General features: G+C 35.3%; 4 protein-coding genes across 4 annotated transcripts; 1 reads left to right on the top strand and 3 right to left on the bottom strand.

Annotated features, from left to right (window-relative positions):
- Positions 1-6,747: 6,747 nt before the first annotated feature.
- On the bottom strand, positions 6,748-7,206 carry LOC139843195 (uncharacterized). The gene has a single exon (XM_071833259.1). It carries the CDS (start codon positions 7,204-7,206, stop codon positions 6,748-6,750), a length of 459 nt encoding a protein of 152 aa, XP_071689360.1.
- Positions 7,207-7,251: 45 nt separating this feature from the next.
- On the bottom strand, positions 7,252-10,718 carry LOC139843190 (uncharacterized). Its single transcript, XM_071833257.1, has 4 exons — positions 10,217-10,718; positions 8,549-9,804; positions 8,185-8,329; positions 7,252-7,598 (listed from the first exon to the last, which is right to left on the bottom strand). Exons 1-4 carry the CDS (start codon positions 10,716-10,718, stop codon positions 7,252-7,254), a joined length of 2,250 nt encoding a protein of 749 aa, XP_071689358.1.
- A 3,592-nt stretch (positions 10,719-14,310) lies between these two features.
- On the bottom strand, positions 14,311-17,265 carry LOC139843183 (replication protein A 70 kDa DNA-binding subunit B-like). Its single transcript, XM_071833251.1, has 10 exons — positions 17,089-17,265; positions 16,135-16,408; positions 15,962-16,049; positions 15,744-15,868; positions 15,577-15,664; positions 15,386-15,503; positions 15,128-15,291; positions 14,899-15,019; positions 14,521-14,828; positions 14,311-14,395 (listed from the first exon to the last, which is right to left on the bottom strand). Exons 1-10 carry the CDS (start codon positions 17,263-17,265, stop codon positions 14,311-14,313), a joined length of 1,548 nt encoding a protein of 515 aa, XP_071689352.1.
- Positions 17,266-17,515: 250 nt separating this feature from the next.
- On the top strand, positions 17,516-22,762 carry LOC139843177 (uncharacterized). The gene is made up of 5 exons (XM_071833246.1): positions 17,516-17,618; positions 21,516-21,607; positions 21,825-21,903; positions 21,949-22,200; positions 22,257-22,762. The coding sequence occupies exons 1-5, from the start codon at positions 17,516-17,518 to the stop codon at positions 22,760-22,762; spliced, it is 1,032 nt and encodes a 343-aa protein (XP_071689347.1).
- Positions 22,763-25,011: the final 2,249 nt, after the last annotated feature.

Here is a 25,011-nt window from a genome sequence, read left to right as displayed (position 1 = left end):
TATATACAATTAAGAAAAAATTACGTCCATAGTACCTGTGCTTTGTTCAATTTATTACCACAGCACCTAAAGTTTTATTTTATCTTCAATGGTACCCAGGGTTTCAGTTTGTTACTGAAATAGTATCTAGCTCTAACGTCCGTCAACATTCACCGTCTAACCCCTCACATGCGTGGCACATGTGAGGGTAATTTTGTCCTTTAATAATATTTGTTGTCAATATAAAAACCAAGCACCAGATCCTTTGTTCGACGATTAAGAAAACCCAATTATAAACCCTAATTTACCTGTGTTCCAAATCGATTCCAAATTAAACATTTTTTTTCAACTCATCATGGTTGTGTGTAGGTGTGGTAAAGGTGCTGTAATTCGATGTGCTTGGACGGATATGGTTGCCCTATTAAGGTAATGTTCTACCATTATCATCATGGTTGTATTTGTTGTCTCTATCTTCGTGTAAATGAGAACTGACCTGAATACCTGATTCATTTTGGAGGATTCTATGTTTTTAGCAGGTGAGAAAATGGGCAGTTTGCAGGGGTTGGATTGTTGGATTATGTGTCAAAACAGGTTGACGTGGATTTACCCGAAAATCTTCTAAATTTTGCAATATATTTCTTAGTAATAATAGGTGTAAGGTATGATTACAAGAATTAGAATACTGCAATAGTATTCTGTTTTGATTTTTGAATACACTATTTGAGATTATTATTTCCATTGAAATGCATTTTGACCCGTCTGACTTGTGTAACCATAAGATCATATGTCTTGTTATCATATTTACTGCTTGCTAATGTAAAATACAATTTTTTTTCCTCACAGTGGTCGAATTGCCCTTTTATTGCTTGGTATGATCCACCGATGGGTGATCGAGCAGTAATTGTTATACGAGGTCTGTTGAAGTCGAAGAACAAGATTGAAGCAGACGTCAAAAGCCTTAAATGTCGAGATCCTATGATGAAGCTGCTTATGTTTATCATTATTTTTCAGTTTGTGATGATTTGTGTTTTGGTTATTTAGCTACTTGATTGCAATTGTCACTTTGGTTCAGTTTGTAATTCCATGTCAAGTGACTTGATGTAATGTTCAATGGTTATAATGAATTGTCTTTTAACTTCATGTCTATGTTGTTTCTTATTTTGTTTATTGTTCGAATTACATTAATTTTGTAAAAATGAGCTTGCTGATACAACCTTAACTTGTAACCAATGCAGTTTGACAATTTTATGATACAACCTTGCTGATACAACCTTAACTGGTTCCATTTTAGTTTTATACACTATAAAGTTGGTTTTTTTTTTTTTGACTCAAAGTGACAACACCAAAAGACTAAACTATTTTTATTACCAAAACCTATGACCTTTAACAGTTGGTTTTGACTGTTTTTTTGACCCAAAACCCTAAAACCCTATATTTAGACTGTTTTTTTGCCAAAACACAATAACATTTAATAATTGGTTATTTTGACCCAAAAGTCAACTATAGTCAAAACATAATCTCTACGTGGAGGAGAAGTGAAATGCCCACCATGATGTAATTTGATTGTAAATATTCCTTGATAATGTTCTGCAAATAGATTAACAAGATAAAAATTCGATGAGAATTAGTTTAATGAAACAGTTACTACTTAATGAATACAACAGTAATTGAAAAAAAAAAAAAAAAAAAAAAAAAAAAAGCAAAACGTACCATAAACCAGGTTCAGATCAACTGTGTTGAATTCGCTTCGCATCTGGTATAACCTTGTTTCCATTATAATCGATTGAAAAAAACAGTAGGGTTGATTGACGAATATGCGATGGTGAACTTACGTAGAAATACAGTTATGCCTTCTGCTATATTAAATTTTAATCGGTTGTAGGGTATGTAGTAGCTTTTGATGAGTTGATTGACGAATATGCCCTCACATGCGTTGCACATGTGAGGGCTTGCCGTTAGAATATTCACAGTGTTTAGTAACAGGTACCATCTGCGATATAAAATCAAACCACAGGTACCATCGAAGAAAAAAATAAACTTTAGGTGCGGTGGTGAAAAACTATACAAACCACAGGTACTATCGACGTAATTTTTTCTACAATTAACATGTTAATATTTTTATTAAAACTAACTAATTATTTTAATGACATCATCATGAGGGCTTAGAATTATTTTCTTTATTTTTAATTTTTTTTAAAGCTTGAATAATCTTTATTTATGACATCATTATTTTAGAGATTTATATATAGATATAACTAAATATAAAGTATTGTTATAGTCGTCGTCGTCGTCATCGTCATCATCATCATCATCATCATCTTCATCATTAAACGAATTCGAAAAAAATCATGATTATAGTATTTATTCAGTTTAAAAAAATTGTGGCCACGGATGCTCACCCGTGTCGACTCGAGTTTCACGCAAAATGAGTGGTCACTCTGAAAATATCGACATGGAAAGCTGGTCGGATATCCGGGTTAAAAAATTAAAAAAATAAAAAAAATTAAATGAATTTTCGATCAAAAAAGTGTTAGTTTATAACCCACGATTTCGTGAGATTAAAACATGTTTCATTATTGAATTGTATAGTTATTTATACTTCACGACTTTTTATGACTAAAATATGATTTGATATTAATTGTATAGTTATTTAGAAATCGTAGTTTCACGGGACTTAAACATGATTTGATACAGTATTAAATTATATAGTTATTTATTTGGGGACTAAAACATGTTTTGATTTTAAATACTAAAGTTATCAGTTATTTACAACAACAACAAAACTCAATCTCGCATATGCGATGTATGGGAGAGGTGAGATATAGACAATCATTCTCCTTTTTTATATAAAAAATAAATAAGAACACGTAGTAAAGTTATCATATATATATATATATATATATATATATATATATATATATATATATATATATATATATATATGTATATATATATATATATGTATATATATATATATATGTATATATATATATATATATGTATATATATGTATATATATGTATATATACACACATGGGCCGGTTCAAACGATAATCACAAAAAGGGTGAGAACTGCGAGAAACTTTTGATTTCGTAGCTTTTATGCATCTAAATGCAACAAATTACATGCAAATTTTAATTAATGCTCATATTATTAACAAACATATGTTCATTACCACAAATTACATGTTAAATTGTTAATTATATGAAATGTTCACATGTTACACAAAGAAATATGCACTTGTGAACAGGAAACTATATATTTGATTACACAGGTAAAATTTAATTTTTTTTGAACTATTTTATGTTCATTTCTACTCTCCATCAACAATGATGGGTGATTCAATCTACTCACATGTGAAAATTTTTGTAAATTAAAAGTTCTCGCAGTTTTTGCTTTTTTTGTGGTTCTCGTTTGAACTTTTGACTATACACACACACACACACACACACACACACACACACACACACACACACACACACATATATATATATATATATATATATATATATATATATATAGGGGCAGGATCAATGGGGAAGTAACCAATCGGGGGGAAGCGGGGGGAAGCAAATTTTTTTTTTTTTTCGTTTTTTTTGGAATTTTTTTTTCTGGCATCAAGATCACACGAAAATATGAACATTTAGAAGAGACACTTCGTGATGAATGTTATTATTTAGACGGAAAAACGATCGACAAAAATAACATTCAAGATAATATTGTTCGTGAAGAATATGAAAGATTTTTTTCCATGTTTTGTGAAGTAATATTTAGCCCGATTTAGAGTTTAGGGTTTAGGGTTTAGGGTTTAGGGCTTAGGGTTTAGGGTTTGGTGTTTTGGGTTTATTCCATAAACCCAAAACACCAAACCCTAAACCCTAAGCCCTAAATCCTAAACCCTAAATTCTAAACCGTTCGTGTTAAAAACTCAATCTAAATCCTAAATCTAAACCCTAAATCTAAACCCTAAACCCTAAATTTCTAAACCCTAATATCTAAACCCTAATATCTAAACCCCAATAGCTAAAACCTCAACATACGCTCGAAAAACACGACAATTGTTATATATTACTTCTTCGAGCATTTTCTTGCCAAAATAAAAACATTTATCACAAAGTGTCTCTACTAAATGTTCATATTTTCATCCCATCTATAATGTTCGTGAACAAAGTTTTTTCAAAAAACAAAAAAAAAAAGTTTTTGCTTCCCCCCGCTTCCTCCCGATTGGTTACTTCCCTCTTGATCCTACCACTATATATATATATATACAAGTTTATAACCCGCGATTTCGCGGGATTTTATATGAAAATTTATGTAATTGGTTTGATTGACGTAACGAAATATGTCTAAGGCTGCTCATGTTGTAAACAATTTTAATATAGCGTATCATGTAGTTGATTAACTTGTTAGTGTATTATGTATTATATAAGTAGTTGCCAGCATGATTTGCACCCCAAAGCAAGAAGCCCTATATCCCCCAAACGCCGCAATAAGGAAAGTGGTGGTTTTCTGACTACGCCAATAGCTCCAGTTTTTGGATTAAGAAGTAGCCCACAGGGCGCATTCTGATAACGCCAATTGTCTAAGTTAAGAAAGTGGGCTCCTGGAAACACCCTATGAAAACTAACATAACCATCAGTTCCACATTAACAACACCCAGTTCCTAGAGTAATCAAGATGACTGAACAAAACTACAGGTCAACTTCAGATCACTTTCTTATGATGTAATATGGGTATTGTACAACGTTGCTAGTTATCACCGTTCATGAAAACGATCAGTGTGGATTTCACCAGCGAACCACTGGTTGCGCCCTGGGTGCTGACGTAGCATGGTAAGAAGCACCGGTTGGAGTTGATTGAAATACGAAGGGTATTAGTAAGGTTGGGTACCACAAAACGGACCATCCTGACCAACTGCTGGCACAGGTGTAGCCGCAAGAAAATATTTGCCATACAAACTGTAACCATCACCGTATACACCCTGTGATAAAACACAAATAACCTTCATCAGAAAATAAATTGATATTGTAGCGTATAAACACACGGAAACAAGTTCTTACGTTAGTCAAATCCACTCCATTAGTACTCATGTATCAAAAATAAAAATAAATGAAGGTTTATCTATCAGTACTCAGGTTTTGCATATCCGGCTGTAGCAGCAGAAAGTTTAGATCTAACTGAGTCTCAGAGAATGAAGGCACATTAGCTACTAATAGTCTTACTGCGCTACCATTCAGTAACTGGCTATTTAGAATTCTACAACATCATCCTTATAGGGTAAATGGATCCTTATAGGAACAATATAAATCATTAATGTTACAAATGTTTTAAATAAAATAATTTAGGAGATTTTGTGCATACACTCTGGTCACCCTTAATAGTTATTTTACATGTTTTCAGGTATAACATTTTTTGTTTCCGTTTGTAACAACAGAGATAAAATATACCCTTATAGAACTACCATTAAGGTTAGTACAGCGTTAAAAAAACACTGTTATCTATCTATCTATAATAACTAGTGGTCAATGCCCGTGTGTTGCACGTGAACGTTGGCCTCAGTTGTAGGTCGGTCGGGGTGTTTGTTTCAGTAAAGCACGGTTTGTGTTTGTGGTTGAACACATTTAGATCAAATAGATGGCTATTCTCCTAGGCATTTGCAGAATCCAGTTTAAAGACTACAATACATGTGAATCATGATTTCCCCATAATAACAGATTTGTAATTTTCGTCATTTGTTATCTCAATACAGAAAAGTTGCTGACAATTACAAACTTCTTGAACACATGATAAAACAATTGAATATGTCTATGTGTTTTGTAATCAAAATAAATGTTCGCTGCAGGAATGTCCTGGTGCTGAGGAACTTAGAGGCTGAGCCCTATTGCCTTCCATCATAACAGGCTCAAAATTTGCTTGTAAACCTGAAAGACAGTTAAAGAAACTTGTGTGATATAAGCTGGCTACAAATCCATGTCAGGTCGAGTTTAAATGACTGAAAGTGCATGTACGCCAAAACATGGAGAAAATAGTTTACCCCTTAAATTTATTTCAAAATGCCAGGCCCAGAAAGTGTGACAATAAGGAAGATCAATTTATAAAAGTGACAATACAGTGAGAAATAAAGATTTATTTTTTTTTGCATAAAACACTGGACGAATAATACGTTTCTGCAATTTACAAAACTGCTATCGGCGGCCAACGGTGAACGTGGGGCCACAAAGTATGTGTTCATTACAGGTAACAGTAAAATGGTGTAACTTTAAAATAAGTACAAACATGAAATAAATATGGGATTAGGTAGACGGAAGATGTACCTCGATATAATCTAATTTAGGTTTGTGAAAATTTCCTTGTAAACCACGTTCCTTGTATGGTTATGCAATCCGTCCTTGTTTTCGTTGACCATGACTATTTTCAGACCGGCGGGGTCGGTTACTCTCGACATTGCGACGTATAGTTGCCCGTGACTGAATACTGGTTTTCGCGTATAGGCCGACCAATTCGAGTGATTGCCCCTGGCTTTTGTTGATCGTCATCGCGTAACATGGTTTCACGGGAAATTGAGTGCGTTGCATAACAAAAGGCCACTTGGATTGGGTAGACGTTAGGATTATTCGGTGTATTATAACCATGTTGCTAATATGGGAGCCAGTAATGATGCGAGCCTGAATAACGAATTTTTGAAAGTCCGTTATGATAAGCCGGGTTCCATTACACATGCCTTTGCTGGGGTTCAAATTGCGTAGCAACATTATTGGTTGGCCTATTTATAGCTTCAACTTGTGAGGAGGCACACCGGGAAAATTGAGCTTATTTAAAAATTCAATTGGGTATGATTGTTGTTGGTCAAGCGCATCTGTTGATCCCTTGCATATTTCATCCGAGCTTTGAAAGGTCATTGTTTGAGATTCTAGCTTCTTAAACATATGTTTATTAATCTGGTCAGCGTCATCATTTCTTGGGGTCAAAATTGCCCTCTCACGTAAATAGTCTTTATCTCTATGTCTTTGAATGAAATATGGAAAAACGGTGTCTACGATAGCCTCAATGGGGGGCTTCTCAGATTTAACAATAAACTCTTCTAGAATGTTTATCCATGTTGGTTCATCTTCTCCATCTTGACATAAGGCGGGGACTTTGCCATCTCCAATTTCTAGGACCCATTTATTGAATTCCCGTTTCCGAGCATCAACGCGGCCATCTACAGTGTATTCATTTACCCGCATGATTCGCGACAACCTGTGTAGTTGACGATGGTTCCATAAATCTGATCAGTTAATGCAAGCCTGGATCACCTCCTGTCTTTTGCCCTTTGGTATCACTGGTAATATCTGCCTGAAATCACCTCTTAGTAGAATAGGCATACCTCCAAAGAGCCTGCCTCTGTTTGCCTCGTCCTTTGCGGCTAAAATATCCCGCAATGTTTTATCTAACGCCTCAAATGCGAATCGTTGAGTCATGGGAGCTTCATCCCATATTATTAACCTTGCTTGTTGCATCAGGTCTGCAAGGTGTGTCTTTTGTTTTATACCACATGTGCTATTTTCCATGAGTTCTAACGGGATGACAAATCGACTGTGGGCAGTCCGACCCTCTGGCAAAAGCAATGAAGCAATTCCTGCATATTAAGATTGTTAGGGTAGTTAAATTTATTTAAAAGGGTATTCGGTTGTTGTGTTATGTTTGCTGGTGACAAACTGCCCCTATCAGTTTCCATGAAATAAATATAATGATATAAGTATATGATAATAGTTTTTGGCACGTTAGGGTTCTCAACTATCTGGTAACCTAAAAAATAATAATGAAGAAAGTTTTAAGGATAAAAATAATACTAAAAATAAAATACCATGTTTGCTAAAGTATATAGACTGAAAATAAATAATAGTGCATGAATCTTTAACTTTTATGTTAATAGTATATATAACTGATATGATGAAAATGGAAAATTCTTCCTAAACTACTAATAGTTTCACTGTTGACAATAAGATCTGATGCATATGTGATAGCCAATTCCATAATTATTACAATTAAAAATGGGAAAAATTATTTAATCTTTGAGAGTAAATTAGACAGTAATATAAGAGGCATGTAAAATCGTTTCAGGATGACAGTAGGAAATTTGGCCTGCTGAGGTTGTGTTGTATAGATTTAATATGAACATGATGTATATGTGTATAGATAGTAATTTTTAAGAGGAAGTGTACCTGACGAAGCCACTGCAAGAACGATCATCTTCTCGGATCTTAGTTTGGTCAGAATGGTGTTGTAAACGAAGGTTTTTCCTGTACCCCCAGGGCCATAGAGGAAAAATAGACCTCCCTTTTTTTCTGTTACAGCTGCAAGTACCGCCTGATAAATAATAAGTTGTTCCGGGTTGAGGGAGGTATACAGGTTGTTATGAAGGGTTTCCATTTATTTAAGATTGTAGTTTAATTCTTCTCGTATAAGACGGTTGTCCAAGTGGTTCAGGAGGGATTGGTTGGGCTGTGGGAGATCCGGGTAATCCGATAAAGATTTACCATTTTTATTTAAGATTGCTTGTATTTCCACCAAGCAATAATTTCTGACCTGGGCCTCACTTAGGATTAATTCTGGGTAGTTGTACAACTTTCTTTTTTTACGCAAAATGTCATCTGCTAACGCTTCCCAGTGCTTTTCCCATAGGTTGAGCGGTTTACTAACGTTGCAAAAAAGCAAAATGGTGACAAACAAATCGTGAAGTTGTGAACCAGATGCCCACAATGTTGCCTCGGATATTGCCTCTGTCCATTCTTTATCATCATTTATCAACCCGTAGGCAAAGCAAGCGTCTTTAAATGTGGGATGTAATGTTCCGTCGACTCTACGAATATCTTCAAATGATCGGGGACCTTTGACTATATTTAACAACATCCTGAGATAATAACGCTCGCCAGACGCAGGATTTGAGTACACAATACGTCCAATACACCTTCTTTGTTTTCGAGGGGCCCATTCTTTTGCGTCCTGATTCCATACGTAATGTATAGGAATTTTTGCGTATGTCAAGTTTCTTGCTTTCTGGTCTCGGTTGTTTAGTTCAAACCACTGCGTGAACATGGTTTCCTTGATGCTTTCCCTATGTAACAGTGCTGGCAGGTTTTCTGAATCGTGTACGGTGATAGCCTGCTGATTTGGTAAATGGTAGGACAATTTGATAACTGATGGCTGTGAAAAGTGGATGTCAAAGGAAAACATTCTCCAAACAGCCTCGCATGGTGATAGATAGCCACAATCTAAGTAATTTTGAATTTCATCAACTTCGGTTACTTTTTCAACAGAGGAGTTTTCTATAGGAGTTAGATTTTCTTGTATCACTATTGTTGCTCGGTCGGGCCCTTTGTTTAAGTATTTAAATAAGTACTTGATAGCCCGAGATCTATTACACCATTCCACATTAATATGTGCATTGTATTTGAGGAGGAGGAATCTGTTGTAAGGCACAACGAAGCTATTGTCAAGCATATTTTTGCCTTTGCTTACTTTTTCTCCATTGTTCCTCCGCCTGTAGTTTGCGTATCCATCCTCATCTATTGTCGTTTCCGCATAATAGGGCTTAGGAAAATTTTTCGAGCATTTTCTGTCAACCATGCAAGGTGCGTCTGTATTTTTTCCTCCGCAAGGCCCATGTAACATGTACTCGGTAACAGCTTTGTATGCTTCTGGGTCATGAGTCTGAGATGGAATTTCAGCGGATATGATATCGTCAATGTCTAATGGGCTCTTGCATTTGCAATCATGGGTTAGCCAAATTAACATGTGGACATGGGGCAATCCGCATTTTTGAAATTCAATAATGTATATACCTGCAACAAAATAATTCATGGGATATTATGATCGCATTCTTTTTTAAACGAACATGAGCTCAAATAGTATTAGAATGAAGGTAGTTAAAGAAACTGTGTATGGTGTATATTTTCGTGCTAATAGTAGGTGGTCAGACGTTTACTAAAGTGTAGGGCAATTTGGTTAATGTCTCCATTATTTAGAAGTTTTGTTAATTCGTGAGTTTATTTTTTCATGATGGTTTTGCTGCTTACCAGAAACTAAGAATAAAGGGGAAAATTGTAATATGTTTAATAATTAGCAGGCCTTCTAAATTAAATACAGGCTCATGGCAGGTCTGTGAAGCAGGGTATGTAAACAAAATGTCGTTGTAACGGGGAGTTTAAAAGGTAAAAAGATTTAATTGTGTACGTAAGGATCTAGAGGTGATACCTGCTTCTGTTGTGCCAAATATATGAGATTTCATTATATCATTCATGAGCGGGTCAAGCTTTTGCTTGAACATTCTTGCAACAATGTCTGGCCGATCCGGTGGTCGCTGACCTTCTAAATAAGACAGCATGCCTTCAATTTCTGGCCATTTAGGGTTAGATGTAAAGGTGATGAACAAATCTGGATTATCAAACTCTCGACAAAGTGCCATTGCGTCTTGGTAGTTTTGAACCATATATCGTGGGCTACTGGTATGTGAAGCTGGTAGAATGATTCTTTTTCCTATTGACGTCGCCTTCGTGTCGCCGCGTGTAACAGCGTCACACACATTATTATATAGGTCGAGGCGTAGCTCATTTTGGCGATTCCTTAGCCATTTAAGTCTTTGTTCTTCTACAGCTGTGTATGCATCGACTAAATATTGTTGAAATAAACGTCCACCTCTAAGTAGGGTGGTGCCTTCATTTTCACGTTGCTGCATATAGCAATAGAACTCGCGCATGGTGACAAACTCTCTATTAGTTTTCCGTCATCCATTGTTTTTACGATAGGGGATTTCTTCATGATACCCTGTTACGCCGTATGGAAATAATAAAGGGTAATGCAACGCCATATATAGTTGGTGCAGTTCTGATATCCTTTTCGGCGGGCAATTTTTTTCCTGCACAATGATATCCCTTGAAGCCGTACACTGCCCAAAGTCACTTGTTATCAATGCGGCCACCTCAGCTACGGTAGGGGTGTTATATTGCCGTGAGTGTGTCACCTTAGCAAGCAACCGTAGCTGAAATTCCGATGATCTATTGTTAGTAGACCAATCGCGTGCCATCCGAAATGCTTGAGCAACAGCACTGTATTGATTCAGCATGTTGATTAGGTTGTTGGTTATGTTTTTGTCAAGCGAGTGTCGGGTCTCGGAACTTACAAAGGCAGACATCCGGTTCCTCGCCTCGCGTTCTGTATCAAAAAATATAGTTGTGCATATCGTGGATGTCCTCCTTCTGCGGGCAAAAGGGACCCAATTTTATGATATGTTTGATCGCTTATTCTAAATGTATAAGGGCCTCGCCCATGATTGACTGAATGGTCAATTCGTGCACCGAACGATGTAAAAGAGAACATGCTGTTGTAAATGCGTATTTGCTCTCTAAATTTTGCTGTCGAAGTGGCTGTGTAGTCCAGCAATGTCTTCAACAACATAGGAGGGTCCTTGAGCTTGGGTAGAAGCAGTTTTCCATTTTGACAACAAAGGGAGAAAGTCGGGTTGGCGGTTTTTTTGGGTTTATTACTCCTCTCTTCATACCACATTGTTGCATTGCAATGTATGCATTTAAACGTATGTGGTCCGTGGTTATAGTAAGACACTTGTGAACCTGCCATATAAATTAAGTACTTTTTTAGATGGCTTAATAAGTATTATAAGCTGAGCAGTGGTGTTGGTAATCGCCAATAACGGGTGGGTGTGTTTGACGAATGTAATTTAATTTTAAAGCTAGTGTGGCAAGTAGTGGTGATAACATAAAACAAATTACCTGAAGACATAGCCGCACGCTTTATAGTGCCCCTTTGATGAGCGGTGGGATCGCCATGTTTTATTCCTGTTTAAGAGAAAGTGGATTTTAGATGATGATAATCGGGATCGGGGGAAAGGGTACAATTTAAAGATGGAAGCAACCTGTTACTGTGGAGGGTGTCTTTTGAGGGCCTGATGGGTGGGGTGTGCCTGTTGAATTATGTTCAGCATGAGGGATGGTTATAATTCCTAAATAGACAATATATGTGCACTTTTGAACAATACATATAAACTGTTTTGCATGACAACTTGTATTGTAAAATGCAGAATTACCAGTGATAGGTGGAGCGGGACGCTCAATAATCCTCAGACCGACAAAACTCTGAATTTGACCATGCATCTTTGTGTTGGCTGCTTCTATAATGAGGCTATGGTGAAGGATATCGGAAAAAGATAGCAAGCTTTCGTTGGTCTTAAGTTTTCCTGCAGGAGTAATACGCAGATCAAATGTAGGGCTTGCGTTGTTGTAAGTGAATGCTGTGTGTTGGAATACGTTAACATCATTTATAAAAAGGCCGAATATCTATAATTCCTATATGCACAATATGTGTAAACTTTTTAACTTTAAAAGTTGTAGCCTAGAATATAGAATCACCAGCGTAAGGCGGAACAGGGCGGTCAATAATTTTCAGACCAACAAAACTCTGAATATGGCCATGCATCCTCGTGTTGGATGATTCTATAATGAGGTTATGGTGAAGGAAATCAGAGAACGATAGTAATCTGTCGTTGGCTTTTAGTTGTCCTACGCGATAAATGCATAGATCAAATGCAGGGTTCGTGTTAGTAGAAGCGAACAATGTGTGCTGAAATACTTTGACATGATTTACAAATACCCAGAATATGGACTCCTTTCATTTAGACTTACCGGGGTGCGTAGGGACCGCCGGGTCAATATATCGAAGGCCAACAAAACTCTGTACGTGACCATGCTTAGGCGTGCTGATGGATACTATATTGATAGAATGGTCTAGAATGTTGGAGAAGGATAGGAGCTCTTCGGTGGCTATGGGGTTCCCTGCGCGGGAAATGGTTAATTTGAAAGCAATGGTGGCTGACCAGAGCCATATTATATGCCATCAAAATATATTTTTACAATGTTTAGAAGTAACCTGATTCTAGAATGAATGGTTCAGTTAATTTGAGAACGCAATACGGTTATGCTTTTCCTACTCCTGTTCTGGTTTCCGATGAGTAAATCGATAGTGAGCAATTAGCAAATCCTGAGTGTGTTAGACGGGTTCTAGAGCCTGATAATCACAATGAAACAACAAATGATGAATTCATATGTATCAAATGCGAGAAAATTGATTAAACCTTTTGAGGAATGTATATCGTACCTGAAGTCATGTGTGTGTGGGAGGATCTAAATTGGTTGCCTGCCATGTGAGATATTGGGTGATACTTCTGCAAACTTAGACTTATATATAGTGAGAATTAAATATGAGTAGAGACTTCTCCTTTCCATATGGTCTTTCATTTTCCTTTTCACATTTAATAGGAGGGGAGGTTATTAATGCAAAGGGTGAAAAGGATGCCAAGGGTTGGAAAAGGGGACCATGAGGCATCATATTATCTTCCCACGTCCAGTTGTGTAAAGTAACTGTAAGCATAGAAACCACAATTAGCCAGCTGCTTTGTAAAAATATTATACATATACATTTAGGAATTATACAAATACATTTAATCACTTCAGGAATTATATATATAGATTTAGAAAATAGCCCCGAGTTAACTGAATATATAGGTTGGAGGGCATACCTTGGAAGAATAGGGCAATGTAAGCCATTGGTAGCTGGAGAAGTGGAGATTTAGCTCTTTAATAATCTGAGAGATCATGTGATCTGTCAAGTGTGGCGCCGATGTATGTGCTACACGAAACCCTAAAGGTTCAGCCCATCATAAACTGAAGTATGAGAATGCCGTGTGGTCAGGTTATGTGGGTCGTTGCCTCGACACGGCCATTTATATATTTAAGTTAACCATGTTCAAAACAAACATGGCTAAATCCAACGCAAACAAACCAATCCTATAAAACATGCATACATGGATAAAAACCAGTTGGTTTCGATTCACATCTGATATTTACTTCGGCCTTTATTAGCTAGCTGAGCATACACAGCTATATAAGGGCCTTGAGTTGATAACGGGATCAGAATAACCGCAAACGAACAAATGCCATATATGGTGAAATCAATATGTGTACAATGCATGGATACACGTTCGCATTCTAAAGAGATAGGTACTTATTATTAGTAGTTGGGCAACTGAACAATGAGCGTGCGATACACAAAGGTAACCATAATGCAAAGAGATAAAAAACAACATCACAAACATAATGGAAAATTGTACCAATACAAACTTTATTGAAAACATTCAAAACCAGGGGGGATAATGTTATTTGTTGCAGGCGAAACACGCCAAGAACATAACGGAAAATGAAATTGTGCTTACAAACGTAAAAGCATCAAATTATAACTCTGTTTGTGGAGTCATTTATTTTAGGGGTGCATCTCCCTTTTTATTCATTTTTCTGGACCTCCTTATCTTCACCGGTTGCTGTTTTGGGGGGATGCTCGTCTTCCGAATCAGACGTTACAATAAACCTGTAGGTCAATACAATGATTAGTATAACACTGAGACCGACACTGGGAAAGCACATGCACAATTTTTGACGTGTGGCTGTAGATGTGTGTATGGGTGTGCATAACCAAATTAAGTAGTTGGTTACCTTCGACGGCTTGGACGCTCCGAATCCTTGGGTGGAGTAGGCACATCGATTTCACGCTTAACCCCCTTTGAGGTTGAATGAAGTGGAGTGCTCGATTCAGCAACGGATTCAGCAACTGCAGGTATGGTATCCTCTGTAACATCCAAAGTAGGTAGGGTTTCGGGTACCGGCTCATCCAAGTAAACCTTAATGCAATTGAAACTTTCAAACGTCCCATGCTCATAATGGGAGCATGTCTTTATCAATACAACCTGTGTGGTGCCCAATAGATTTGCGAGTGCATTTGGTAACACGGTTGTGCGGGTTTCCTATGTTTATGCAAAAATAAGATGGGGTTAGTAACAAAGAAAAATAAGAGGCGAAAAAGCAGGCTCTTACTTCGTCTTGTTCAGCCATCAAACATGGTGCTGTAGTCTGAGTCAACTGTTCAGCAGTTTCATCGAAGAAAACAATAACAGTTTCCGCAGTCGCATCGCGGACTTCGCATTGTACCCTGAACCTGGAAATGTTACATGAAGCCGAATGTAACGTTTACCATTGAATAATTAACCAGCGGGAAAGCGTTGCTCGAGTTGTTGATAGGAGGATAGGTTTAGATATTAAATACCGTGTAATTGGCTCAGGGACAAGCTTGGCGCATGATTCACACCAATAGCCACCAAACTGCCGCGTTATGCCCTTTTTCGCCTGACAAATACTGCAAGTGGTGTAATGCCACCCGTTCTTCATGCGAATATTCATGAGTTCAACTTTACACTTGAAAACGTCATCCTTCAATTTAAGAAGTCAACTTGCTTATATTATATGTGGGTAAACAAAAGTGGCTGATAACAAAAGGGGAGACGGCGTTTGTAGGTAAGCTTACGGAATTGTGTTTCCCTTTCCGGGCTAGCGCGAGGAGATCAGCAAGCGTGCCCTCTTTGGGGGGCGGGTAATGGCGCCCGGCAAGTGGTTCTTCCTCATCATCACATAGCTGGACTCCGCTGAACAAAATATTTTCTTGTGTTTAGTAGCATTTTTAGATTTGTTTATGCTACGTAATGAACCGACATAAACCTTATTTTGTTGATGAAATCAGTGAGGGTTGGTATTTCGGCGTCATCTAGAATCATAGTGGACGATGTGCTTGAGAGTGCCTTAGTACCTGCAGAGGTAGGCCGGCAATGGATGAGTATTTGCAATGTAATAGTACATCGAGGAATGGACTTAGAAGTGGAGAATACCGTAGTGGTTTTGTTTCACGGAAACGGAGCTCAAAATGATGCAATATTGGCCGGGTGACGGTGGCTTCTTCTGCAGGAAAGAACTCCCAAGGTTTCCCCACAATGTGACCCTTACTCGCTGACCCCTGCAAACCCAAAGAAGGGGTAACATCAAATTAGGGAATAATATGTAAGTAGTATGTTTAGTAATCAAATAGCCAGCTGCATGTGTTAAGTACCGTTCGTTTGCAAGCTCGAATTCTAGAGCGCTGGTGCCCTGTTTAGGGGTCTGGGGTGAGCCCACATTAAGAACACATCCAACAGCATCTATGTCAAATTTGATAAGTTAGGGTCTACTATCTGTGGAGTAAACTTTTAACAGAAGTAGGTGAGGAAACTTTAAAAGGCATACCAATCAAGTATTTTCCCTCGGTAGGTTCCAAGGCGTCAAATGCAATGCACTTGAAAGGATGGCGGATGAACCCGGATAAACCTTCGATTGCTTGTCTCCCGAGAAAGGTGGATCCCTGCAACTGAATAAGGAACTTGTTGTCCTTCAGTATACGGTAAGTGTCTCTATTCGGAATCACTTCAAAATTCTTTAACAAATACACTGAGCCCTCTTTGAGCCTTGGAATAAAACAATGGGCCACAGTGTTTTTGGCAGTCAACTGAACAACATTCCCCTAAACAACATGGGATACATGTCAGCATTATACATATAAAATGAGGGCCTAGAGTGACACATTTTTCAAAATAAAGACAAAATAAAGATAGACCTACTCTAGCAGCTGCGTTTGTCTAATACATATTTTTTTATAGGCAACAACCACAAACTGTTAGAAACAGGAAGAATTGTGAAACATGTAATGGCAGGCAATTGTATCTTAAAATAATCATCTACTTCTGATGTATATGTGCACACATATATGTATTTATAAACAAAGAAACCTACCCAAATATATATATATATATACACATATATATATATATATACATATATATATATATACATATATATATATATACATACATATACATATATATACATACATATATATATATACATATATATATATATATATATATATATATATATATATATATATATATATATATATATATATATATATATATAGACACACATATATGAAAACATGTTTGATGTATTATATAGCGGGCAAAAAATGAAACACTACTAATGGACAGCACCAGCCTGTATAAATGTAGTATATGGTGCTTTTGAAAATTAACCAACACAAATACATGGGGACATGGAGATAACAGCCAGAGGATAACTATTCTATACATATAGATAAATATGATTATATACAAAATAATAAACAATGTAACTGGGAAAATGCACCTTCTCATCAGAAGCTATAAAATCAGTGCTGAGATATTTGCCGTAGACTGTGTGCGTATCCCATGTCCTACAGATCATGACCTTAACGACCGCGTCCTGACCTACCTGCAATTCATCAAGGTAAACATAAGTGCGCTGAACGGCCTGGGCAATGGAGTTTTCAGTAGGTAGTGCCATTTGAAGATGGGTTGTGCTTAATAATGTATAATAATGCAATATGGATTGTGCTTGATAAGGGATAATACTACTATATATGATAACAATTTATAGGCCTAGATGGAACACGATGAACAGCATCAGACCTGAAAATCATAATTGAAAAGGCATTTGAAAGGGCTTTCATAACAAATTCCCAACTTAATTTAAGGGAGTTACGAATCAAAATTTAATTCTACAAACAGAATCGTATTAATTACCGGAATTAATAATGGCGGGTCAGATCTATGAGGAAGGCGAACGGACCGTCACCGGAATTGAAGGGAATGTAACCTACAATTGCATCCTTAGAGGAGGAGACCCGGCGGCCGATTGCATGTAGGTTGCGAGCCCATTTACCGGCGTCGGCACACGTCATTGAAGGTAGGAGATGAACGTGGCGGTTATACAGTGATAGATTATGACAATTGATTTTGATTTTTAAAAAACAAACCTAAGTACAAATACCTTTAATGACTTCCGGAAGTAATATAGATGTACTTGTATATAGATAAAAAAAATTGATTAATATTATAAATAATTTGACAATTACCGAGTGACTTTTACCACCTGTATTATAGATTTTTTTTAATATAATTGAATTACCATGGAGTTAAGTGGTGAAGATGGGTAAAAAAAAGTTAAATTCATGGAGTTAATAAACTAATTAATGGAGGTGGGAGTCAATATTTAGTTATATATAGATATAGATATCTATTAAAACTCTAACTTGATGATGTCACCTTATATAATAGGCTGGACACATGTCATTATATTAAGCTATAAGATGATGTCATAAATATTTTATTTACAATAAATATTTTTTCCAAATTAATAAAATCACTAATAATTACATTATTAAAAATGAAAAAAATGCAAAAAAGGGAAAAATAAAATACGACTTTGATGGTGATTAGAAAGTTACCAAAAAATTAATTCATGCCATTAATAGTTCATTTAATAAGAACAAAGAAAAACGAACGTACTTTATTTTAATAAAAAGGGCAAATAAGGATTAAGGATACACAAATCGTCCAATTATAATGTTTTATCAAACTATATAAAAAATACACCATTTGTTTCATTAAATTATTAATTTTTCATAATTCTTTTGAAAAAAATATCTTATTTTTAACATGTTCTCAAATCTTACCTATAATATTAACTTAAATCATCTTCTTCACACAAATCATCAATTCAATATTTTTTTTATTAAAGCTACATGTTTGAATCTCTTCTATTCGATGTAAATATTATATAAAAATGTTTCTTTTTTATATTTTATTTGATTAAAAATATCTTAAATATTTAGTTATTTTTATCACTCGAGTGAATAAAGTTTGAATATTTAGTTTTGTTATGTCATTTAGTAACTCTTTAATTTCTGAGAATAGTATCATCGAATGAAACATATAATGCTTAACTTTGTACAAAGTAATGAAGATAAACATATGTAAATATTCCTAAATTTATTTAGTTTGATGTTGAAATCTATATATAGTATCCAATAAATCTTTATAATGATGAACTCATAAATAATGATATCCAAGTTAAAAAAAAAAAAGTAATGAGAAAAATTTTAAACTCCCATAGTAATGTCATTAAAATAATTAATTGTATTTAATAAAAATATTAACAAGTTAATTAATATATGAAACATAAAGTACAATCTTATGATAAAACACCTTCATGACCATACGTACAATATTTGAGGCATTATGTACAACTTTATGGTAAAACACTTTCATGACCATATGTAAAATATTTGAAGCATTATGTACAACCTTATGAAAAACACTCAACGATCATATGTATAATATTTGAGATATTTATGTACAACTTTATGGTAAAACACCATCATTACCATATTTATAATATTTGAAGCATGATGTACAACTTTATGATAAAACACTCTATGACCATATGTACAAACTTTAAAACAAATTATAAAATCTTTTACATAATATCCCATAATAATTATATTATTATTATTATTATTATTATTATTATTATTATTATTATTATTATTATTATTATTATTATTATTATTATTATTATTATTATTATTCAAGTATGAGTTCTCTTTACGAGATTAATGACATTTATATGCAAAATACATGTCTTAATAAAAGATGTAGTGTATGCTTTTATGACAACAAAAATAGTAATTATGATGAAAATTGATAGAGGGTGGTGGGAGAATAAATGTAGTTATTTTATTCTGATTTAGTTAAGTACGTTAATATGTTTTTAAAAGCAACGAGAAGTTTTTTAGTCGGAATTCGTGCTTTCACGGGTTATTAAACTAAATGACTTTAGCATTTACATTCACTTAATACCTAAAACATATTATTAAACTGTTTTGTTTATACAAACCCGTGATTCCACGGGTCATTTCACTAGTAATATTTACATTCCTCTAATGAGTCACACTAAGCATATGCATTCATATATAAAGTCTATCCATCTGAATTAATATATTTCTTGTCGAAAAAAGGGTATATTGAAGGTATCTAATTTAGACCCATTTACTTCTGAATGGGTGTTTTAACGGACGAATACAACAAAGACCCATTTACTCATGAATGGGTGCTTTAATGGATGAATACAACTAAAAAGAAATTGGTAGTTTAAATTGTTTTCTATCCCCTTAGAAAACTTCGAATTCACTTGTATTTATAGACCATGATAAACACACCTAATTATCACTAGTTATAGATAAATACGAGGCTAACTTATTAGAAAATCACCTAATTAACCCAAAATCCCATTGAATATGTTGGCCATATGTTACATATGTTCTTCACTGGCATAGGTACAAAAGAAAAAGGATTATAGGTCTTTTTAATTAACATACAAAAACAATACACCAAAATCTACATTAACATTAAGCAAACTATCTACATCTTTTTTAAAATTCATAGCTTTAACTTCCTATTGACTATGTAACGTTAAAAATGTTCATTTATAATCGTTGTCGTGCAATATCCATTTAGCAAAATAATGAATTAACTCACCTGAGAAGAGCATATAAGTTGATGATCATAAGAAGTTCGACCCTCGTTGGCTACATATTAAAAATACAATTTCATCCATGTCATGAAGTATCCACCCATAGCACATTGGATCGGTAAAGGGGAGGGGAGTTTTACTTGGTCGTGCCCTTGGATCGGTTTCAAGGTTTTCTCCCGGGCACCGATGGGGGCGGGGTTTATCACTGCATCGGCATAGTCGAAACGGGAGATGATCGCAACGGGTTGTTAAAGTCCCCCTCGTGTGATTCCAATCGCTATTAAAAAAATAAAAAAATAAAAAAACCTCCTTTGGTGGTTGCAAATGGTCCTAACTGTTGGTTTGCTTCGTTGTAATTGTTTTAATGGAGTAATTTTCGTAAATTCTTTTATTATTTCCCCACCATTTGCAACCAAATATGCAACATAAATTATGAATACTAACTAGTTTTTTGGCCCGCGCTATCGTTGCGGGTTGGTTTCGAAAAATAAAAATAAATAAAAAAGGTACTGTAGCTACAGTAGCGGATATGCGGGTCGGGTTGGTGGAGCGGGTCAGGAGATCCTGATGGTATTAGGTTAGTGGTTTGGGGAATCATGTTTTGAAAAAAAAAAAATTACTATTCACAGATGGTGTCAACCAATCATAGTTTGACACCATTTACCACGATTTATATATATATATAAATATATAAATTCATTATAAAATACTGTATAATGTAGTATTCATCTTTTAAGCTTGAAATAATATGGAGTCTATGGATATGGATATTGCCCGATAGTATAAATTATCGAAGAGTGAACCATAAGCTTGTACCTACTAAATCAGTTTTGTGTAGTCGGTGGAACCAACAATCAACCTTTGGGTCCACAACCTCTAAGACCATTTACATCGCAGCGTGATCGAACCGTGTTTGCCTTGATCCCGCCTCCATCGCGCCCCTGTGCGGCGTGATGGAGTGATTTTTTGCTCGGCGCATGATTCCATCACCAGAGAAGAAAACGCGAACATCGAATGGGAGTCTGACACGTGGATGTAATGGCTATATAGCCGTTTGAATAATACGGGTTTTTTTTTCTTTTCTTTTTTTCTTTATATATATATATATATATCCACTCTTCCCATTTTAATTATTCACACAATTTTATCAATATATCACTTTATACACTTAACAAAAAATTCAATGACAAAAGCTTTGTTTAAACTTTTTGATTTATGAGATTCGGATGATGAAGATGATTTGATGATTTTACGAGAATTGGCCGAAGAATTAGACGCAGAAGAGGCTGCAGCAGAAGAGGCTGCAAACAAAGTACAAAAAAATGTCGATCTATACAAACACTATTTCTAAGATAATCAAGTTTATCCTGAAACTAGATTTAAGAGACGTTTTAGAATGAGTAGTAGATTATTTAAGCGTATCGTGAATGATATAATCAATTACGATGTCGATCCATTACCACTTCATTTTGAATATTTTAAACAAAAAAAATGATGCTATTGGTCGACAAGGTTTTACTACGATACAGAAATGTACATCCGCGATTCGTCAATTGGCTTACGGTACAACAGCGGACATGTTTGACGAATATTTACAAATGGCTGAAGGTACATCAATTCTCTGTCTCAATAGCTTTTGTAAATGTGTGTTAGAACTATATGTTGATGAATATTTGAGGAAACCAACGAGTAGCGATATAGCTCGTTTGTATAGCGCGCAAGAAGAAAAACATGGGTTTAAGGGAATGCTTGGAAGCATTGATTGCGTGCATAGGAAATGGAAGAATTATCCAAATGCTTGGAAAGGGCAATATACTAGTGGCCATCAAGATCATCCGACCATAGTTTTTGAAGCAGTTGCTTCATATGATACATGGATTTGGCATGCATTCTTCGGTACCGCAGGTACAGACAACGATGTTAATGTTTTGAATCAATCTTCGTTGTTTGATGACATTAAGAATGGAAATGCACCATTTGCTCCATTTACTGTAATGGAAATGAATACACAAATGGTTATTATTTAGCGGACGGTATTTATCCAGATTGGTCAACATTGATGAAGGCATATTCGACCCCAACCGACGAGCCACGTGCAAAATTTAAAAGATTTCAAGAAAGTGCACGTAAAGATGTCGAAAGAACATTCGGTATTCTTCAAGGTAGATTCCATATTTTACAAATGGCTGGACGACCACACACCGTCAACAAGTTGAGGCGGATATTGTATTGTTGTGTGCTCTTGCACAACATGATAGTCGAGGATAATGGCTTCAACATTTCATGGTTAGAGGAAGAATTACTTAGGACTGATGAAGCTAATCCTAACTATGTAAGGAATCGATCTAGAAGTCGTGAAGTAAGAGAACAAGAAATAAGAGATAGAAACATTCACGACCAACTTCGAAATGATCTCGCTGAACACATCTGGGCCCTTCCATCGAACTTTAGAAGTTTAAACGCTTAATTTTCATTATGTATTATGTTTAATAAATTGTTGTATTTTGAATTATAACTAGAACAGGTCGGCGAAAAAAGCTGACACCGACGCCTACGACTAGCAACATCACAGATCTGAGTAAAACCGTAAAAAAATAGAAGGATGGTTAGTGTAGGACCGTCGTCCGAAAAAGAAGCAGATAGCGGCTGTGTATGAGAGACATGATGATCACTATTAACGACAATGTGGGAGAAAGACGACGGTTATGGTTGGTGTACAACAGTAGGGTGAGTCGAAATAGCAAACGTGTAAGGCCGACATCGTCAGTAGGAAACAATTAGGGTTATTTTTTAGGAGTGAAAATGATTAATTTTGAGGGACATAGTGCTTGTAAGAGAGATGAGTGAAACTAATGAATATTTTAGTAATTGGGATTTTTAAAAAATCAAAGCTGCACATTTATTATCGGGGGATGATTCTCACACACAATTTTTTGATCCTCACACACCAATTTAAAGAAATGTAGTATTATTAGAAGAGTAAAAGGTTAAAATAGGTGTGTGAGGATCAAAAAGGGTGTGTTAGAATCATCCCCTTTATTATTACCCTTATTACCCTTATATATATAACTAGTTGTGGAGCCCTCGCTTCGCGCCGGGGGCTCCGTTTTGAATGCGAGTTAAAAAAAAGTCTTGATCTATTTTGTAAAAAAGAATTTTTTTCGACATCTAACATTGAAGGGTTGTTCCTTTTGTGAAAGTTACTTCTTTTAGCGTTCGGGTTTTATTTAAAAAAAAAAAAAAAGTTAGTAAAGTGGGGGTGCGATTTGTATTTTAATAAAAGTTAGGGGGTTAAGTTTGTGAAATTTGAAAAAAATATACGTATAAAGTGGGAGTTCGATTTCTATTTTAATAAAAGTTAGGGGTTAAGTTTGTGAAAATTGAATATTAGTATAAAAAAAAAATTAGTAAAGTGGGGGTTCGATTTGTATTTTAATAAAAGTTAGGGGGTTAAGTTTGTGAAATTTGGGAAAAAATATACGTATAAAGTGGGGGTGTGATTTGTATTTTAATAAGAGTATAAAGTGGGGGTGCGATTTGTATTTTAATAAAAGTTGGAGGGTTAAGTTTGCGAAAAAGTGAAAAATGAATATTACTGTTCATTTGCCTTTGCCTTTTAGTTTTAGATATAGATTGAATTGAATATTAGTAAAAAAAAAAATTAGTAAAGTGGGGGTTCGATTTGTATTTTAATAAAAGTTAGGGGGTTAAGTTTGTGAAATTTAGGGAAAAATATACGTATAAAGTGGGGGTGCGATTTGTATTTTAATAAGAGTATAAAGTGGGGGTGCGATTTGTATTGTAATAAAAGTTGTGGGATTAAGTTTGCGAAAAGTGGAAAAAGAAGTAGTACTATTCATTTGGCCTTTGCTTTTAGATATACACTAGTTGTGGAGCCCTCGCTTCGCGCCGGGGGCTCCGTTTTGAATGCGAGTTAAAAAAAAAAGTCTTGATCTATTTTGTAAAAAAGAATTTTTTTCGACATCTAACATTGAAGGGGTGTTCCTTTTGTGAAAGTTGCTTCTTTTAGCGTTCGGGTTTTATTAAAAAAAAAAGTTAGTAAAGTGGGGGTTCGATTTGTATTTTAATAAAAATTAGGGGGTTAAGTTTGTGAAATTTGAAAAAAATATACGTATAAAGTGGGAGTTCGATTTCTATTTTAATAAAAGTTAGGGGGTTAAGTTTGTGAAAATTGAATATTAGTAAAAAAAAAAGTTAGTAAAATGGGGGTTCGATTTGTATTTTAATAAAAGTTAGGGGGTTAAGTTTGTGAAATTTGGGGAAAAATGTATGTATAAAGTGGGGGTGCGATTTGTATTTTAATAAGAGTATAAAGTGGGGGTGCGATTGGTATTTTAATAAAAGTTGGAGGGTTAAGTTTGCGAAAAGTAGAAAAGAGAATAGCACTATTCATTTGGACTTTGCCTTTTAGATATAGGTATATAATAAATTGTGTAATCTTGAATTTTAATAAATGGTGTGATTTTTATTTTCATTATATTTGGTTAATCTTGGATTCATCAAGTTGTATATAGGGATGAGAGCGAAAACATTGTGTCTGATGAGGAGGACTACGTGCCGTCCAGGCCACAGTACGACACGGATGGCAAATTCTATTCGTCCGATTCTCCTGATCTCAATGATTTCTAAATGTTTTGTTGTATTATCGTTGTTTAGTTTTATTATCGTTGTTATTGTGTTTAATCTTAAGTTTTA

This window comes from Rutidosis leptorrhynchoides, chromosome 1 (genome assembly GCF_046630445.1).
Source record: "Rutidosis leptorrhynchoides isolate AG116_Rl617_1_P2 chromosome 1, CSIRO_AGI_Rlap_v1, whole genome shotgun sequence".
Lineage (NCBI taxonomy): Eukaryota > Viridiplantae > Streptophyta > Magnoliopsida > Asterales > Asteraceae > Rutidosis > Rutidosis leptorrhynchoides.
The sequence above is the reverse complement of the archived record's forward strand: the minus strand, read 5'-3'. Positions and strand labels throughout refer to the sequence as shown.

What these genes read in the sequence shown, in the direction of transcription:
- LOC139843195 (XM_071833259.1), bottom strand. Translation starts at nt 7,206, where the DNA reads ATGCGGGTAAATGAATACACTGTAGATGGCCGCGTTGATGCTCGGAAA.
- LOC139843190 (XM_071833257.1), bottom strand. Translation starts at nt 10,718, where the DNA reads ATGCGCGAGTTCTATTGCTATATGCAGCAACGTGAAAATGAAGGCACC. An exon ending in ATTTGGCACAACAGAAGCAG is followed by an intron (nt 9,805 to 10,216) that starts GTATCACCTCTA and finishes ATTTTGTTGCAG; the next exon opens with GTATATACATTATTGAATTT. An exon ending in TAATCCTAAGTGAGGCCCAG is followed by an intron (nt 8,330 to 8,548) that starts GTCAGAAATTAT and finishes ATTATTTATCAG; the next exon opens with GCGGTACTTGCAGCTGTAAC.
- LOC139843183 (XM_071833251.1), bottom strand. Translation starts at nt 17,265, where the DNA reads ATGGCACTACCTACTGAAAACTCCATTGCCCAGGCCGTTCAGCGCACT. An exon ending in TTATAGCTTCTGATGAGAAG is followed by an intron (nt 16,409 to 17,088) that starts GTGCATTTTCCC and finishes CATGTTGTTTAG; the next exon opens with GGGAATGTTGTTCAGTTGAC. An exon ending in TTCGAGCTTGCAAACGAACG is followed by an intron (nt 15,869 to 15,961) that starts GTACTTAACACA and finishes TTGGGTTTGCAG; the next exon opens with GGGTCAGCGAGTAAGGGTCA.
- LOC139843177 (XM_071833246.1), top strand. Translation starts at nt 17,516, where the DNA reads ATGGCGGGTCAGATCTATGAGGAAGGCGAACGGACCGTCACCGGAATT. An exon ending in AGGAGACCCGGCGGCCGATT is followed by an intron (nt 17,619 to 21,515) that starts GCATGTAGGTTG and finishes TTGATTTATGAG; the next exon opens with ATTCGGATGATGAAGATGAT. An exon ending in ATATTTACAAATGGCTGAAG is followed by an intron (nt 21,904 to 21,948) that starts GTACATCAATTC and finishes AATGTGTGTTAG; the next exon opens with AACTATATGTTGATGAATAT.